The sequence below is a fragment of the Cetorhinus maximus genome, chromosome 36 (genome assembly GCF_964194155.1).
Source record: "Cetorhinus maximus chromosome 36, sCetMax3.hap1.1, whole genome shotgun sequence".
NCBI lineage: Eukaryota > Metazoa > Chordata > Chondrichthyes > Lamniformes > Cetorhinidae > Cetorhinus > Cetorhinus maximus.
In genome coordinates this window covers 3,183,789-3,200,838 of record NC_135914.1, presented here as the reverse complement: position 1 = coordinate 3,200,838, position 17,050 = coordinate 3,183,789, and the positions used below count along the sequence as shown (strand labels likewise).

The 17,050-nt window shown below is 44.7% G+C and overlaps 2 protein-coding genes across 2 annotated transcripts in view; one reads left to right on the top strand and one right to left on the bottom strand.

Moving 5' to 3' along the window:
* The window catches only part of LOC144672165 (uncharacterized), a 61,269-nt gene that overhangs the window by 26,419 nt on the left and 17,800 nt on the right, over positions 1–17,050 (top strand). The window lies entirely within an intron of this gene.
* The window catches only part of LOC144672200 (uncharacterized), a 50,524-nt gene that overhangs the window by 19,261 nt on the left and 14,213 nt on the right, over positions 1–17,050 (bottom strand). Inside the window, exons 6-7 of the mRNA XM_078534018.1 lie at positions 9,866–10,609; positions 848–873 (exon numbers count right to left, since the gene is read on the bottom strand). Coding sequence (XP_078390144.1) covers positions 848–873; positions 9,866–10,609 — 770 coding nt within the window. The remainder of the gene's footprint in view (positions 1–847; positions 874–9,865; positions 10,610–17,050) is intronic.

Here is a 17,050-nt window from a genome sequence, read left to right as displayed (position 1 = left end):
AGAGATTTTATATAAGGAAAGCCCAGCTAGAAAATGACCTGACAAACCCCTGATCCTCACCACTCAGAAGGACAAGGGCAGCATGTGTATGCAAACACCATCACCTCCAAGTATCTCCCCACTTGCCGACTTGTCTGGCATGCAGCACTGGATGAACAGAAATTTGCTCCAATTAAATGTTTGTATGACTGAAGCCAGTGTCTTCCATCCCCACTACAAACTCTATTCCCTAGCCACCGACCTCATCCCTCTCCTAGGCAACTGTGTAAAACTGGGCAAGACTGGTCACAACCTTGGTGTCATATTTCATCCCAAGCTGAGCTTCAGGCCCAATGTACACTTCAAGCAAGAAGATGATAGTGAGCTGCTATCTTGAACCGCTGCAGTCCATGAGGTGTAGGTACACCCACAGTGCTGTTAGGGAGGGAGTTCCAGGATCTTGATCCAGTGACAGTGAAGGAACGGGGATATATTTCCAAGTCAGGATGGTGAGTGGCTCGGGGGGAACTTCCAGGTGGTGGTGGTGTTCCCATGTGTCTGCTGCCCTTTAATGTCAGCTCATTGCAGAGTTAAAGTTTTTCCTTCCAACCTTTGAATCAAATTCATCCAGCCCAGGTCCATTCTTACCCCCATCGAAGTTGGTTTTCCCCCCAGTTAATTATTCGTACTCTGGATTGTTCTTTGTCCTTTTCCATAGCCAACCTAATCCTCATGATACAATGATCACTGTCTTCTAAATGTTCTCCCACTCACATTTGATCCACTTGGCCCACCTCATTTCCAAGAACCAGGTCCATCAGTGCCTCCTTTCTCAGTGGAGTGAAAACATATTGATCTAGAACCTTACCTGTGAGAGGAGACGAGACAGTGGACCTATAAGGAACACACCGAGAGGAAGCGGGAACCCGAGGCAGGTGCGAGAGAAAAATGTAAAAATTTTAACTATAGGTAACAAGTAAAAAGGGAGCAGCTGGGGAGTCTTATCTTTTATTTTTAAGCAAGGTTTATTACCACTAGTATGGGGTAGCAAGTATTCATTGGTTTTATCAATATTGGTCAGGTTTATTAATAATAGTAAGTTTTAATAGTATTAGTAAAGCTGTATTAATTGTGGTAATGTTTATTACCCTAACAATTCAGTGACAGAAAAATCTTCTGAGTATGCACCAGGAACTCTTTCCTCTCTCTGCCCGTTACACTACTACTATTCCAGTCTATATTTGGATAATTAAAGACCCTCATTATAACTACTCTATAACTCATCCACCTCTTTAACTTCCTTGCAAATTTCCTCTACATCTTTCCCACTAGTTGATGGCCTATAGACTACATTGAGCAATGTAATTTCCCCTTTTTTGTTCCTTACTCTAGCTAAGTCGATTATTTCCTTGACCCCCTCTGGGATATCTTCTCTCCTTAAACAATATTGCTGAACACCTTGTAGATGTAATACTCAGAGCCAGCTCCCTGTTATAGCCACAACATCATATTTACAGATGTCAATCTGCAGCTGTAACTCACCAATATTATTAACCACACTCTGTGCATTCACACAATAACCTTCATTTAGACTTTCTTACTTTGAACACACTTAATAGTTTAGTTTTTCCTACCAGCTGTTTGTTGTGGTTGAATAGTTAACTGTGTTTCCTGGTCCACAGCTGCTGCTTGATCTGCTGAGTATTTCCTGATCTTCCAGATTTCCAGCATTTAGCAGCCCCTGTACTTCCTTCTTGAGGACCAGTGAGGTGAGCATGCGCGGGAGAGACCCGCAGGGCATTGTGGGCGGAGCATGCGCGGGAGAGGCTCATCAGGCAGTGTGATCTGAGCATGCGCGGGATAGGCCACTGGGTTGTGGGTGCGGGTTTGATGCAGGTAAGAGTGAAGCGGGTTAATAAGCCCGGAGGAAGACGGGTTGCACAAACTCTGAGCGCACGTTTAAGTCAAGTTAAAAAATGGCATTAAACGCGCCATTGAGCCGCCGGTTTCTCACGATCTGACCAGGCTCCTATCGTCATTAAGCGGCCCCGCGCGATTTGCGCATGCGCCAAACTCTGGGATGTACAGGGAGAAACTCAGCAATTCAGGGAGCGTCTGTAAATGGAGGAGGAACGGGGTTGGTGAGAGAGCGTCTGTAAATGGAGGAGCCATGGAGACTGGTGGGGATGAACCTTTAAATGGAGACTGTTGAGGGAGCGTCTGTAAATAGAGACTGGCGAGGGAGTGTGTGTAAATGTTAGTGAAACAGGGACTAGTGAGGGAGCGTCTGGTGTCATTTCAGTGAATCTTTCTTGCACCTTCTCCAGTGCTTCTAGATCCATCTTATAATATGGAGACTGAGCTAATCCAAGCATCAACATACCATTGCTCCCAAATGTCTGTATGTTGGAAGGATCAGTACGGCAGTGACAAAGAATTGTGGTGAGATGAAATGAAGAGATCCAGTGGGCCAGTGTGTAACATTATGGAGTAGCTACCAAGTTATCTCTTGCCCTCAGAGCAAGGGTTCTCAAACTGATGGTCATGACCCCTGAGCAACCAAGGTTGCGAGTCCGAGGCAGCAATGGTGGCTATGGAGCGGAGCCTCAGATTTGGCAGTGTTGGGATGTGCCTTTTTAAATGCGTGTGATTTCCTTTCCTTCCCTGTGGGCAAGGCCTAATCCAATAAGCTCTGAGGCCCAATCGCTGACACCAACGGAACCGGAAAATGATAGGCGTCTTAGTTGTTTTTTGTGCCTGCATCCCTGCTGTTTGGACCCCCAGCTCACTCAAAATATTCACTGCTTCCCCCCCAACCCTTTCATTCTGGGGTTGCACCAAGTATGAAAGGGTGAAACGAGGTCACAGCAGAAAAAGGGTTTGGGAAGCACTGCCTTACAATGAAGCGGATGTCATTTTCACACCTAATCCATTAATTACGACATTAAGAATCAGGAGCCGGAGAATGACTATAAAAACAAAAAACTGCGGATGCTGGAAATCCAAAGCAAAAACTGTGTTGAAAAACAGTCATTCTCCGGCACAAAAACAGATGCTGCATTGTTCCAGTGAAGCCCAACGCAAACTGGAGGAAAAGCACCTCATCTTCCGACTAGGCACTTTACAGCCTTTTGGACTGAATATTGAGTTCAACAACTTTAGATCTTGAACTCCCTCCTCCATCCCCACCCCCTTTCTGTTTCTTCCCCCTCCCTTTTGTTTTTTCCAATAATTTATATAGATTTTTCTTTTCCCACCTATTTCCATTATTTTTAAATTTATACCTTTTATGCCCTGTTAGTCTTATTTCACCCCACCCCCACTAGAGCTGTACCTTGTGTGTCCTCCTATCCATTCTTAATTAGCACATTCTCTTAGATATCACCACCTTCAACACCTCTTTGTTCTTTTGTCTGTGACATCTTTTGATTATCTGCTCCTATCACTGTTTGCTTGTCCCTACAACCACCCTCCTCCGCCCCCCACTTCTCTCCCCCCACCCCCCCCCCACCTTAAACCAGCTTATATTTCACCCCTCTCCTAATTTTACTCAGTTCTGTTGAAGGGTCATGAGGACTCGAAACGTCAACTTTAGTCTTCTCCGCCGATGCTGCCAGACCTGCTGAGTTTTTCCAGGTAATTCTGTTTTTGTGCTGGAGAATGACTGTTTTTCAACACAGTGGAAACCCGGAGCGGAGTCCAGTTAATGTGATTGTTGACATCAATTTCTGCTCTGATTGGAAATGTGTTTCTTCCCTGTTGACCAATTTCATTTCAGTCCTACATCGAAATCTCTCGATGCTTCTCCGGCGTTTCCTTTTACAAACATTTCATTGAATCAACACACACAAGCATGAAAAAAGTGATACTAATTTTAAAACATTGAAAAAATGTAACACAGAAATGTTTACAGCCCAGAATGAGGTGATGGTATTGTGGTATTGTCGCTGGACTAGTAATCCAGGCTAATGCTCTGGGGACCTGGGTTCGAATCCCGCCATTCAATAAATTCAATAAAAGATATGGAATTAAAAGTCTTAATGATGACCATGAAACCATTGTAGACTGTCGTAAAAACCCATCACTAATATTTATTAGGTCATCCAGAACCACAGTAATGTGGTTGACTCTTAACTGAGATGGCCCATATAACTGTATCAAAATGCCACAAAGTCTCAGAAAAGGAATGAAACCGGAAGGACCACCCAACATTGACCTGGGCACTGGAAAGGACAACAGCAAACACAGCCCTGTTGATTCTATAAAGTCCTCCACCTAACATCTGGGGGCTAGTGCCAAATTTGGGAGAGCTGTCTCACAAAATAGTCAAGCAACAGCCTGACATAGTCATCCTCACACAATCATACCATACAGATAATGTCCCTGGGTATGTTCTGTTCCACCAACAGGACAGCACAGCAGAGATGGCGGCACAGTAGTATACATTGAGGAGTCCTCAACATCGACTTCAAGTCTCATGGCGTCAGGTCAGACATGGGCAAGGAAATCTCCTGCTGATTACCACGTACTGCCCTCCCTCAGCTGATGAATCAGCGCTCCTCCATGTTGAACACCACTTGGAACAAGCACAGAGTGGCAAGCACGCAGAATGTACTCTGGGTGGGGGACTTCAATGCCCATCACCAAGAGTGGCTCCGTAGCACCACTACTGACCGAGCTGGCCGAGTCCTAAAGGGCACGGCCGCTAGATTGGGCCTGCAGCAGGTGGTGAGAGAACCAACAAGAGGGAAAACATACTTGACCTCATCCTCACCAAACTGCCTGCTGCATAAGCATCTGTCCATGATAGTATTGGTAGGAGTGACAATTGTTGTGGAGATGAAGTCCCGCCTTTACATTAAGGAACAATCTTCAGCCAGAAGTGCCGAGTGGATGATCCAACTCGGCCTCCTCCAGAGGTCCCCTGCATCAGAGATGCCAGTCTTCAACCAATTCGATTCACTTCATATGATATCAAGAAACAGCTGAAGGCACTGGATACTGCAAAAGCTATGGGCCCTGACAATATTCCGGCAATAGTAATGAAGACTTCTGCTCCATAACTTGCCACACCCTTAGCCAAGCTGTTCCATTACAGCTACAACACCGGCATCTACCTGGCTCTGAGAAAAATTGCCCAGGTATGTCCTATACACAAAAAGCAGGACAAATCCAACCTGGCCAATTACTGCCCATCAGTCTACTCCTGATCATCGGTAAAGTGATGGAAGGAGTCATCAATAGTGCCATCAAGCAGCACTTGCTTTGCAATAACCTGCTCACTGACGCCCAGTTTGGGTTCTGCCAGGGCCACTTAGCTCCTGATCTCATGATAGCCTTGGTTCAAACATGGACAAAAGAGCTGAACTCCAGAGGTAAGGTGAGAGTGACTGCCCCTGACATCAAGGCCCCATTTGACCTAGTGTGCTTTCAAGGAGCCTTAGCAAAACTGTAGAGGGAGCGTCTGTAAATGGAGGAGAAATGGGGACAGATGAGGGAGTATCTATAAATGGACAAGCCATGGGACTGTTGACGGAACGTCTTTAAATGGAGATTGGTGAGGGAGCATCTTTAACTGGACACTGGTGGGGCAACACCTTTAAATGAAGAACCACTGACGGAGTGTCTGTAAATGGAGGAGAAAGAGGGACTAGTGAGGGAGTCAATGGGAATCAGGGGGAAAACTCTTCACTGGTTGTAGCCATACCCAGCACAAAGGAAGATGGTTGTGGTTGTTGGAGGTCAGCCATCTCAGCTCCAGGACATCATTGCAGAAGTTCCTCAGGGCAGTGTCCTAGGCCCAACCATCTTCAGCTGCTTCATCAATGACCTTCCCTCCAACATAAGGTCAGAAGTGGGTATAGTCGCTGATGATTACACAATGTTCAGCACCATTCGTGACTCCTCAGATACTGAAGCAGTCCATGTCCAAATGCAGCAAGACCTGGACACCGGACTTGGGCTGACAAATGGCAAGTAACATTCGAGCCACGTAAGTGCCAGGCAATGACCATCTCCAACGAGAGAGAATCTAACCATCGGCCTTGACATTTAATGGCATTACCATCACTGAATCCTCCACTATCAACATCCTGGGCGTTACCATTAACCAGAAACTGAACTGGACGAGCCATGTAGATACTGTGGCTGCCAGAGAATGCCAAAGGCTAGGAATCATGCGACGAGTAACTCACTGACTGACTCCCCAATGCCTGTCCACCATCTACAAGGCACAAGTCAGGAGTGAGATGGAATACTACTCACTTGCCTGGATGAGTGCAGCTCCCACAACACTCAAGAAGCTGGACACCTGTAAAGAACATATATTTTTATTTCTGTTGGACTGTGGATTAAAATTACAATAGCTGCAGTTTGAAAGACATGTCCACTGGAACCATGTGAGGGATATATATAACGTTGCTGTCCCGGAACAGTGTGTGCCATGAAAGACAGGATGGTGCCAAGGAGGCGGCGTGTGGTCTGATGGGGAACTGCCTGGCAACAATGTTTTAATTGGCTCATCAGGTGACAAGGGTTTGTGTGAGAGCAGTGCAGCGGAATAGCTCCTAGCTTGAAAAGAAAAAAGACCTAAAACCTCTTGCTCCTGTGTGTGTAAGATTCCAGTAATTTCACAATAATAGCTAGCTGGCTTTTTCTCCTCATATCTCTATAACCTGCTCTCTCTCTGAAAACCCCTGTCAAGAGGCAAAGGGGAAAATCACTGTTAGAGACATTCAACCAGTGAACTAAAGACTGAAAGTGCTGGAAGACCACTTTGTGTCATCAGCAAGAACTGAAAGGAATTTGGAAGACATCGATCAAATTCAACCCATCGAATCCTGTACTCTGGAATTGGTGCTATTGAACTGTTTTATCCCACTCTTAGACACACAAAAACATGGATTTATGTGGCTTGTATGCGTGTGCACAGGGGTTTAAGAAGGGGTAGAGTTTAGGTTATAGAGTTAGGAGTTAGCAGTTCATAGTTCTTTCTTTTGCCACTGGTTAAAGACAATTTGTTCAATAAAGAGTTATTTACTTAAGTTTACAAACATCGTGCTTTTATTCTGTTAACCTACATTAACCAATTAGTGGGTTGATCAAACTTTTCACATTTGTTGCAGCTCAGTGAGCAGTGGGGCTTGATATTGCAGTGCACTATCCCCAGTGAGTCGTGACACACTGTCGAGCTCAAAGCAGCCCGCTTTATTGACACCACATCCACAAACATTCACTCCTTCCACCACCGACGCACAGTAGCAGCATTGTGTACCATCGACAAGATGTACTGCAGGAATTCACCACGGCTCCTTAGATAGCACCTTCCAAACCCACAACCACTACCATCTAGAAACACAAGGGCAGCAGATAGGTGGGAATCAAAACTGTTCACAGTATTCTAGGTGTGGTCTAACTAGTGCCTTGACTGGTTTTAGCAAGACTTCCCTATTTTTATACTCCATTCCCTTTGAAATAAAGGCCCACATTCTATTTGCCTTTATTATTACCTGTTGAACTTGTATGCTAGCTTTTTGGGATTCATGCACGAGGACCCCCAAATCCCTCTGTGCTGCAGCTTTCTTCAGTCTTTCTCTGTTTAAGTAATATTCAGCTCTATTCTTCCTGCCAAAGTGCAGAACCTCACATTTTCCAACATTATATTCCATCTGTCAAGTTTTTACCCACTCACTTAACCTGTCTATATCCCTCTGTAGACTCTTTGTGTCATCCTCACCACTTGCCTTCCCACATATTTTTGTGTCATCTGCAAACTTGGTGATAGTACATTCACTTCCCTCATCCAAGTTATTAATATATATTGTGAATAATTGTGGTCCCAGCACTGATCCCTGTGGTGCTCTACTAGTTACAGGTTGACATCCTGAAAATGCCCCCCCTTATCCCAACTCTCTGTCTTCTATTAGTTAGCCAATCCTTTATGCATGCTAATATACTACCCCCAACACCATGGGCTCTTATCTTATTAAGTAGCCTTATGCGCAGCACCATATCAAACATCTTTTGGAAAGCCAAATATATTACATCTACTGGTCCCCCTTTATCTATCCTGCTTGTTACCTCCTCAAAGAATTCTAATAAATTTGTCAGGCATGATTTCCCCGTCATGAAGCCATGCTGATTCTGCTTGATTATATTATGCATTTCGAAATGCACTGCTATTACATTCTTTATAACAGACTCTAACATTTCCCCAATGATGGATGTTAAGCTAACTGGCCTAAAGTTACCTGTTTTTTGTCTCCCTCCCTTTTTGAATAAGGATGTTACATTGGCTGTTCTCCAACCCTCTAGGACTTTTCCAGAATCTAAGGATTCTTGGAAGATTACTACCAGTGCATCCACTATCTCTGCAGCTATTTCCTTTAATATCCTAGGAAGCAACCCATCAGGTCCAGGTGATTTATCGGCCTTCAGCCCCATTAGTTTCCCTAGTACTTTTTCTCTAGTGATAGTTATTGTATTTATTTCCCTCCCCCCTGCCACTTTTGCTCCTTGATCATTTAGTATTTTTGGAATGCTATTAGTATCTTCTACTGTGAAGACTGATGCAAAGTATTTATTCAACTCCTCTGTCATTCCCTGGTTCCCCGTATTATTTCCCCAGCCTCAGTCTCTAAGGGCCCTGTATTGACTTTGGCCTCTCTCTTCCTTTTTATATATTTAAAGAAGTTTTTACTGTCCATTTTTATATTACTTGCTAGTTTACCCCCCAAGTTTATTTTCTCCCTCTTTATTATTTTATTGGTCATCTTCTGTTGGTTTTTTTCAAACTTTCCCAATCCTCTGGCTTGCCACTAATCTTTGCCACATTATATGTTTTTTCTTTCACTCTGATACTGTCCTTAACTTCCTTGGTTAACCATGGTTGGTTTATCCCCTTCCTACAATCCTTCTTCCTCACTGGGATATACTTTTGTTGTGAGTCATGCACGTAAAGCGATAGTAGGGCCAATGGTCAAAAACTTGTGGAAGAGGTAAGTTTTAATGAGCATCTTCAATCAGGAAAGAGGGAGAGAGACTGAGAGGTTTAGAGGTGAATTCCAGATCCTCAGGCCTAGGTAGTTGAAGGCACGGCAGCAAGATTGGGAGCAGAGTGATTCAGTCTCAAGCAGCTCCCTGGTAGAGAGATGGAGTCAGTCGTTAGGAAACGGAATTTGTAGCTGTCACCAAGGACAATGACTTTGGTCTCTTCAATATTTAATTGGAGGAAATTGATATTCTTCTGTTATTGGGTGTTGAGTCCAACAGTGCAGGAGTCAAGAGAGGCGGTGGTGAGGTAGAGCTGGGTTGTGTCAATGTACATGTGGAAACTAATGTGTTTTCATAAGACGGGACTTACTGGCAGTGCGTAGATGAGAAAGAGGAGGGTGTCAAGGATCAATCTTGGGAGACGACAGTCAGAGGTAAGGACATGAGAAAGGGAAGAGAAGCCATTGCATGTGGTTCTCTGGCTGTGATTAGACAGGTAAGAATGGAACCAGGTGAGAAGTGTTGGAGGAGGATGGTGTGGTCGACTGTGTCAAAGGCTGCAGACAGGTGGAGAAGGACGAGGCAGGAGTTTACCACGGTCAGTGATATAGGCTGTTATTGTGACTTTGAGAAGACAAGCTTTGGTATTGTGGCAGGGGTGGAAATCTGATTGGAAGGAATCAAAGATGGATTTCTGGGAAAGATTGGCTGGGATTTGGGAGGTGACAAACCAAACACAACACAACTTGTGTTTGAGATAGATTTCACTTTTATCCAGAGTATTAACTTCTATAACTGGACAGGAGGCTGGACTTTATTATCAGCAGAAACTGACCCCAATGAGTATGGTTCAGTCCTAGATGTGATTAACAGCAAAATCCAATCACAGTGGTTAGTTGTGAACTCGCTGGTGACTGAGCAGGTGGCATGACTGAGTGAATCCCTTCCCACACTCGGAGCAAGTGAATGGTCTCTCCCCAGTGTGACCTCGCTGGTGGCTCAGCAGGTGGGATGAGTTAATGAATCCTTTCCCACACTCACAGCAGACGAACGGCCTCTCCCCTGTGTGAACTCGCTGGTGTTCCTGCAGGTGGGAGTGTACAGTGAATGCCTTCCCACACGTGGAGCATGTAAATGGTTTCTCTCCCGTGTGAATACGCTGATGTGTCTTCAGGTTGCTTAATTGAGTGAATCCCTTCCCACATTCGGAGCAGGTGAAAGGCCTCTCCCCAGTGTGAACTCGGTGGTGTTTCATCAGGCCAGATGACACAGTGAATCCCTTTCCACACTCCGTGCACTTGAATGGTCTCTCCCCAGTGTGAATGCGCTGGTGTATCAGCAAGCTGGATGACTGTCTGAATTCCTTCCCACATGCGGGACAGGTGTACGGCCTCTCGCCAGTGTGAATGCGTTGATGAATTTCCAGCACAGATGGGCAACTGAATACCTTCCAGCAGTGCCTACATTTCCACGGTGTCTCTCTGGAGTCACTGTCCTTCTGTCTCAACAGCGCAGACGATTGGCTGAAGCCTTGTCCACACACAGAACGCGTAGACGGTTCCTCCCCACTGTGAACAGTGCTTATTCCTTCCATGTTCACACCAATGATAATCAGGTTACAATAAATTAGCCAACTCCTTCAGAGCGTGATGTAAAGTCTGAGTTTCCTGAATGCAAATCCCAATGCCCTGTGAAATTGATTCAAAACAGAAAAAACAGACCGTGAGAGAATTGAGCGAAACATCAAGGAAATTGAGCTGAATGAATCTGATTATTTGAGGGGCTGACACTGCGAACAAGTGAAAGCTGGTGGATTGTCATAAAAACCCAACTGGTTCACTTATGTTCTTTAGGGAATGGGACCTGCCACCTGGTCTGTACCTACACAAGATTCTGGCCTCTATGGAGGAGAGAGAGAGGGGAGGGAGCAGCAGTGGGTGAAGGAGAGATTTTATATAAGGAATACTCAATCAGAACAGGACCTGACAAACCCTTGATCCTCACCACCCAGAAGGACAAGGGTAGCATGTGTATGTAAACACCATCATCTAAGTTTCTCTCCAAGTCACTTACTGATTTGTCTGGCATCTCGTACTGGATGAAAAGAAATTTGCTTCAATTAAATGTTGGTACGACTGAAACCAGTGTCTCCCATCCCCACTACAAATTCCATTCCCTAGCCACCAACCTAATCTCTCTCCTAGGCAGCTGGGCAAGACTGGTCACAAGTTTGGTGTCATATTGCCCCCCCCAGCTGAGCTTCAGGCTACAATTCCACTTTAAAGCAAGAAGATGCTGGTGAGCCACCATCTTGAAGCGCTGCAGTCCCAATGGTGTAGGTAAACCCACAGTGCTGTTAGGAAGGCACTTCCAGGATTTTGACCCAGCGGCAGTGAAGGAACAGCTGATATATTTCATAAGGATGGTGAGTTACTTGGAGGGGAACTTCCAGGTGGTGGTGTTCCCATCTCTCTGCTGCCCTTGTCCTTCTAGATGGTAGTGGTCATGGGTTTGGAAGGTGCTGTCAAAGGAGACTTGGTGAATTCCTGCAGTGCATCTTGTAGATGGTACACACACTGCTGCTACTGTGCATCGGTGGTGGAGGGAGTGAACTTTTGCAGATGTGGTGCCAATCAAGCGGGCTGCTTTGACCTGGACGGTGTCAAGCTTCTTCAGTGTTGTAGGAGCTGCGCTCATCCAGGCAAGTGGGGAGTCACTCCTGATTTGTGCCTTGTAGATGGTTAACAGGCTTTTTAGAGTCAGGTGGTGGTTACTCATCACACGATTTCTAGCCTTTGACCTGCTCTTGTAGCCACAGTATACCCAGGGATGGTGATGGTGGTGTCTTGGACATGATCTGTAAGGTATGACTTCGCGACTATGTCAGGCAGTTGCTTGACTGGTCTGTGAGACAGCTGTACCAATTTTGGCACTAGTCCCCAGATGTTAATAAGGAGGACTTTGCAGGGACAACAGGGTTGTGTTTGCTGTTGCATTACTTTCTTAAACAGCTGTGACATGAAATTTGACCTCTGATCTGATTGTTTTTCTTTTGGCAAACCATATCTTGTAAAAAATTCAGTCAACTCTTCCACAGTTCTCTTTGCTGTAACATTTCACAAAGGTATCACTTCAGGAAACCTTGTAGACACATCCATTATTGTCAACAAGTTCTGATTTCCACTTTTAGTCTGAGGGTGGGGTTCTACATGATCAATCATGACCCTAGTAAAAGGTTCCTCAAATGCTTGATTTGGAATTAAAAGTGCCAGCTTAATCCCTGCTTGTGGTTTCCCTATTACCTGACATGTGTGACATGTTCTACAGAATTTGACTACATCTCTATGCAATCCAGGCCAATGAAAATGTTTTTGTATTTTCACCCATGTCTTCCTAATTCCTAAATTTCCCTTGATTGGAATTTCATGAGCTACTCTCGATATCTAATTTCTATATCCAGGTGGTAAAATAATCTGATGCACTTCCATCCATTTTTCATCTGCTGAAACTTGATACGGTCGCCACTTCTTCATTAACACATTAGCTTTAAGGTAATAACATTCCAGAATACATTCTGCCTCTGTTTCTGAGTAAGCTGTCTGATATAACTGCTTTATTTGTGGATCCTTTTGTTGTAGCTCCTCCAACTGAACTGAACTAAACACTTCAGCTTCATTCTCTTCCATTCTTTCTCCTTGAACAATCTTATCAAAGATAGTATTAGCTACTTGAACTTCAAGATCTTTTCCCTGCCTTTTAACTTCCTCTCTTTCCTGTTTCAACTTGTGATCTTGTAACAATCTGGAAACAATCCAGGATGCTCTTTCTGCAACACCTCTGTTGAATGCACCTCTACTGCTTGCTCAACTACCATAGGCATCACCCACATCTGTGACCCAGCTATGTCATTACCTAAAATAAATTGAACCTCTACCATAGGCAATTTTTTCACTACTCCAACAATCACCTCACCTGTTTCCCACTTTTTAAATTTACCTTCCACAATGGAATAGGTTTAGCATCTCCATGAACCCCACTTATTATGACCTTTTCCTGCAAAACTCCCTTGGACAACAAATATCACTGTCCCATAACATTAAGGATTGACTAGCACCTGTGTCTTTTAAAATTTTAATATCTTTACCTGCTCCGTCCTCTACACATGGAAAGACTTCCCCTTCACATACAAAATCTTTAAACATTTCTGCTCTTCAGAACTCCCCTGGGTAAATTGTGAACACATTCCCACTTCTTTACCTATCACTGATTCTTCCTGCTTTACCTGTACACAAACCACTGGTTTTTCCTGTGCCTGGACCTCAGAACCCACAGTACTTTTACTTCCAGAACTTTTCTGATTTACAAGTATTGTAACAGATTTTTCCTGTAACATCTAACACATTGAATTTGTATGCCTAACCTTAGTATATTGAAAACACCTCAATTTCCGAATGTCACTTCTATCCTCACACCTTCCTGTTTATTCTGGGGAAAAAACTTCTTGTGAATTTCCAGTTACTCCTCCTCTTCCCTGACGACCTATCTCTCTCTCACCTTCCTACTTTATGTCTTCTGATTTAAAAGGGTGACAAAAAAGGTTAGATCTATGAACTAACTCATAATCATCAGCTTTATCTGCTACTTGTCTTACCGTTTTAACCCTCTGTTCCACCACCTCTGTTCATATGTTGTTCGTACCATTAATGCCCACATCCAATGGTCAAAATTACTTTCTTGTACTCTCTTAAACTCAGTGTAAGTAATTTTGGCCAGTCCGTTTCCTTACATTCCTAAATTTCTGCCTGTACACCTCAGCAACCAAGTCATATGTACTCAAAATAACTTTTTTTACTGCATCATAATCTACTGACACTTCTTCTGACAATGAAGCATAAACCTCATGAGCTCTACCCACTAACCGAGACTGTAAAAGCAATGTCCAGATTTCTTGTGGCCATTTCATCTGCTTAGTTATCTTCTCAAATGGAATAAAGAGCGACTCTACATCCCTTTCTTCAAACTTTGGAAGGGCTTGCACAAATTTAAACATCACCCCACTGGGAGACTAGACTTTCTTACTTTGAACACACTTAATAGTTTACTATTTCCTACCAGCTGTTTGTTGTGGTTGAATAGTTAACTGTGTTTCCTGGTCCACAGATGCTGCTTGATCTGCTGAGTATTTCCTGATCTTACATATTTCCAGCATTTAGCAGCCTCTGTACTTGCTCCTGAATGAGGACATTGAGGACCTGTGGGATGAGCATGCGCGGGAGAGACCCGCAGGGCATTCTGGGCAGCGCATGCGCAATAAGGGCTCATTGGGCAGCGTGTTCTGAGCATGCGCGCAAGAGGCTGTTTCGGCAGTGTATTCTGAGCATGCGCGGGAGAGATTCACGGGGCAGCAGGTGCCAATCCGAAGCAGGTAAGAATGAAGCGGGTTAATAAACCCGGAGGAAGTCGGGCTGCACAAACTCTGAGTGGATCTTTAAGTCAGATTTTTTAAAAAAGCATTAAACCGCCCTTCATCCGTCTGTTTCTCAGGATTTGCCCCGGCTCAAATCGCCGAACTCCAGGGTGGTCAGGGAGCGTCTACAAATGGAGAATGGGGAGGGAGCGACTGCAAATGGAGAATGGGGAGGGAGCGTCTACAAATGGAGAATGGGGAGGGAGCGACTGCAAATGGAGAATGGGGAGGGAGCGTCTGCAAATGGAGACTGGCAAGGGAGAGTCTGCAAATAGAATCTGGCGAGGGAGCGTCTGCAAATGGAGACTGGCGAGGGAGCGTCTGTAAATGGAGACTGGCGAGGGAGCGTCTGTAAATGGAGACTGGCGAGGGAGAGTCTGTAAATGGAGACTGGCGAGGGAGAGTCTGTAAATGGAGACTGGCGAGGGAGAGTCTGTAAATGGAGACTGGCGAGGGAGAGTCTGTAAATGGAGACTGGCGAGGGAGAGTCTGTAAATGGAGACTGGCGAGGGAGAGTCTGTAAATGGAGACTGGCGAGGGAGAGTCTGTAAATGGAGACTGGCGAGGGAGAGTCTGTAAATGGAGACTGGCGAGGGAGAGTCTGTAAATGGAGACTGGCGAGGGAGAGTCTGTAAATGGAGACTGGCGAGGGAGAGTGTAAATGGAGACTGGCGAGGGAGAGTGTGTAAATGGAGACTGGCGAGAGAGCGTATGTAAATGGAGACTGGCGAGAGAGAGTCTGTAAATGGAGACTGGCGAGAGAGAGTCTGTAAATGGAGACTGGCGAGGGAGCGTCTGTAAATGGAGACTGGCGAGGGAGCGTATGTAAATGGAGACCGGTGAGAGAGCGTATGTAAATGGAGACCGGCGAGAGAGCGTCTGTAAATGGAGACTGGCGAGGGAGCGTCTATAAATCGAGGATAGTGTGCTGTAATATCAAGCCCCACTGCTCCCCAAGCTGTGACAAATGTGAAAAGTTTGACCAAAGCACCAGATTGCCCAATTCTACCTAACTGTTTAATTTTAGGTTAACAGAATGTGAGCACCAGGTTTGTAAACTAAATAAATAACTGTTTATTGAACAAACTGTCATTAACCAGTGGCAAAAGAAAGAAATGTGAACTGCTGACTTCTAACACTATAACTTAAACTCTACCCCTTTCTTAAATCCCTATACACACTCATACAAGACACACGAGACACACAAAAACATGGATTTTAAGGGTGGGATAAAACAATTCAATAGCACCAATTCTGGAGTACGTGATTTGATGGGTTGATTTTGATCGATGTCTTCTAAATTCCTTTCAGTTCTTGTTGATTACATGAGGTAGTCTTCCAGCACTTTCAGCATTTAGTAAACTGGTTGAGCACTTGCCCTTCAACGTCTCTAACAGTCATTTTCCCCTTGGTCTCTTGACAGGGGTTTTCAGAGAGAGAGAGCAGGTTATAGAGATATGAGGGGAAAAAGCCAGATAGCTATTATTGTGGAATTATTGGAATCTTCCACAAATAGGAGAAAGAGGTTTTAGGTCTTGTTGCTTTCACACTAGGAGCTATTCTGCTGCACTGTCCTAACACAAAACCTGTTTGCCTGATCAGGAGCCAATTAAAACATTGTTGCCAGGCATTGGTCCAGGACTCTTTTGCAATATTTCAAGAGTGTGAAAAGTGCAAAATGAAACAGAGAACTTTCTCTTTCACAGCCTATTTAAAGTTGCAAATTTCGCTCCAAAAATGAAATTCCCTTGGTCCAGACTCCTTTCCGGCACCAGCCAGTCTTTCATGGCACACTCTGTTCCAGGATTGCAACATTGTACACAACTCTCATCCTGTTCCAGTGGACATGTCTTTCAAACTGCAGCCATTGTACTCTTAATCCACAGTCCGACAGAAAATAAAAAGATATGTTCTGTACAACAGTCCAACAGAAATAAAAATATATGTTACTTCCAGCAGTGACAAAAAGAATTGTGGTGAGATGAAATGATGAGATCCAGTGGGTCAGTCTGTAACATTATGGAGTTGCTACAAAGTTGTCTCTCGCCCTTACAGCAGGGGTTCTCAAATTGAGGGCCATGACCCCCGTGCAGTCAGGGCTCTGAGCTCCAAGGCAGCAATGGCGGCTGTGGAGTAGAGCCTCAGATTTGGCAGTTGTTGGGATGTGCTCCCAGGCCTCTTTAAATGCATGTGATTTCCTTTCCTGTGGGCAAGGCCTAATCCAATGAGCTCTGAGGCCGGATCGTTGACACCAACGGAACCAGAAAATTGATAGATGTCTGAGTTGTTTTTTGTGCCTGTATCCCTGCCGTTTGAACCCCCAGCTAGCTCAAAAAATTCATCCCCCCTCCACCACCCTTTCATTCTTGGGTTGCACCAAATATAAAATGTAAAATGAGATCACAGCAGAAAAAGGGTTTGGGAAGCACTGCCTTACAGTGAAGCGGAAGCCATTTTCACTCCTAATCCAAGAATTACAACATTAAGAGCCTGGAGCCGGAGAATGACTGACTGTTTTGCAACACGGTGGCACCAACGTGGAGTGAAGTCCAGTTAACGTGATTGCCGTCATCAATTTCTGCTCTGATTGGATCCTATCAAATCTTAAAAATG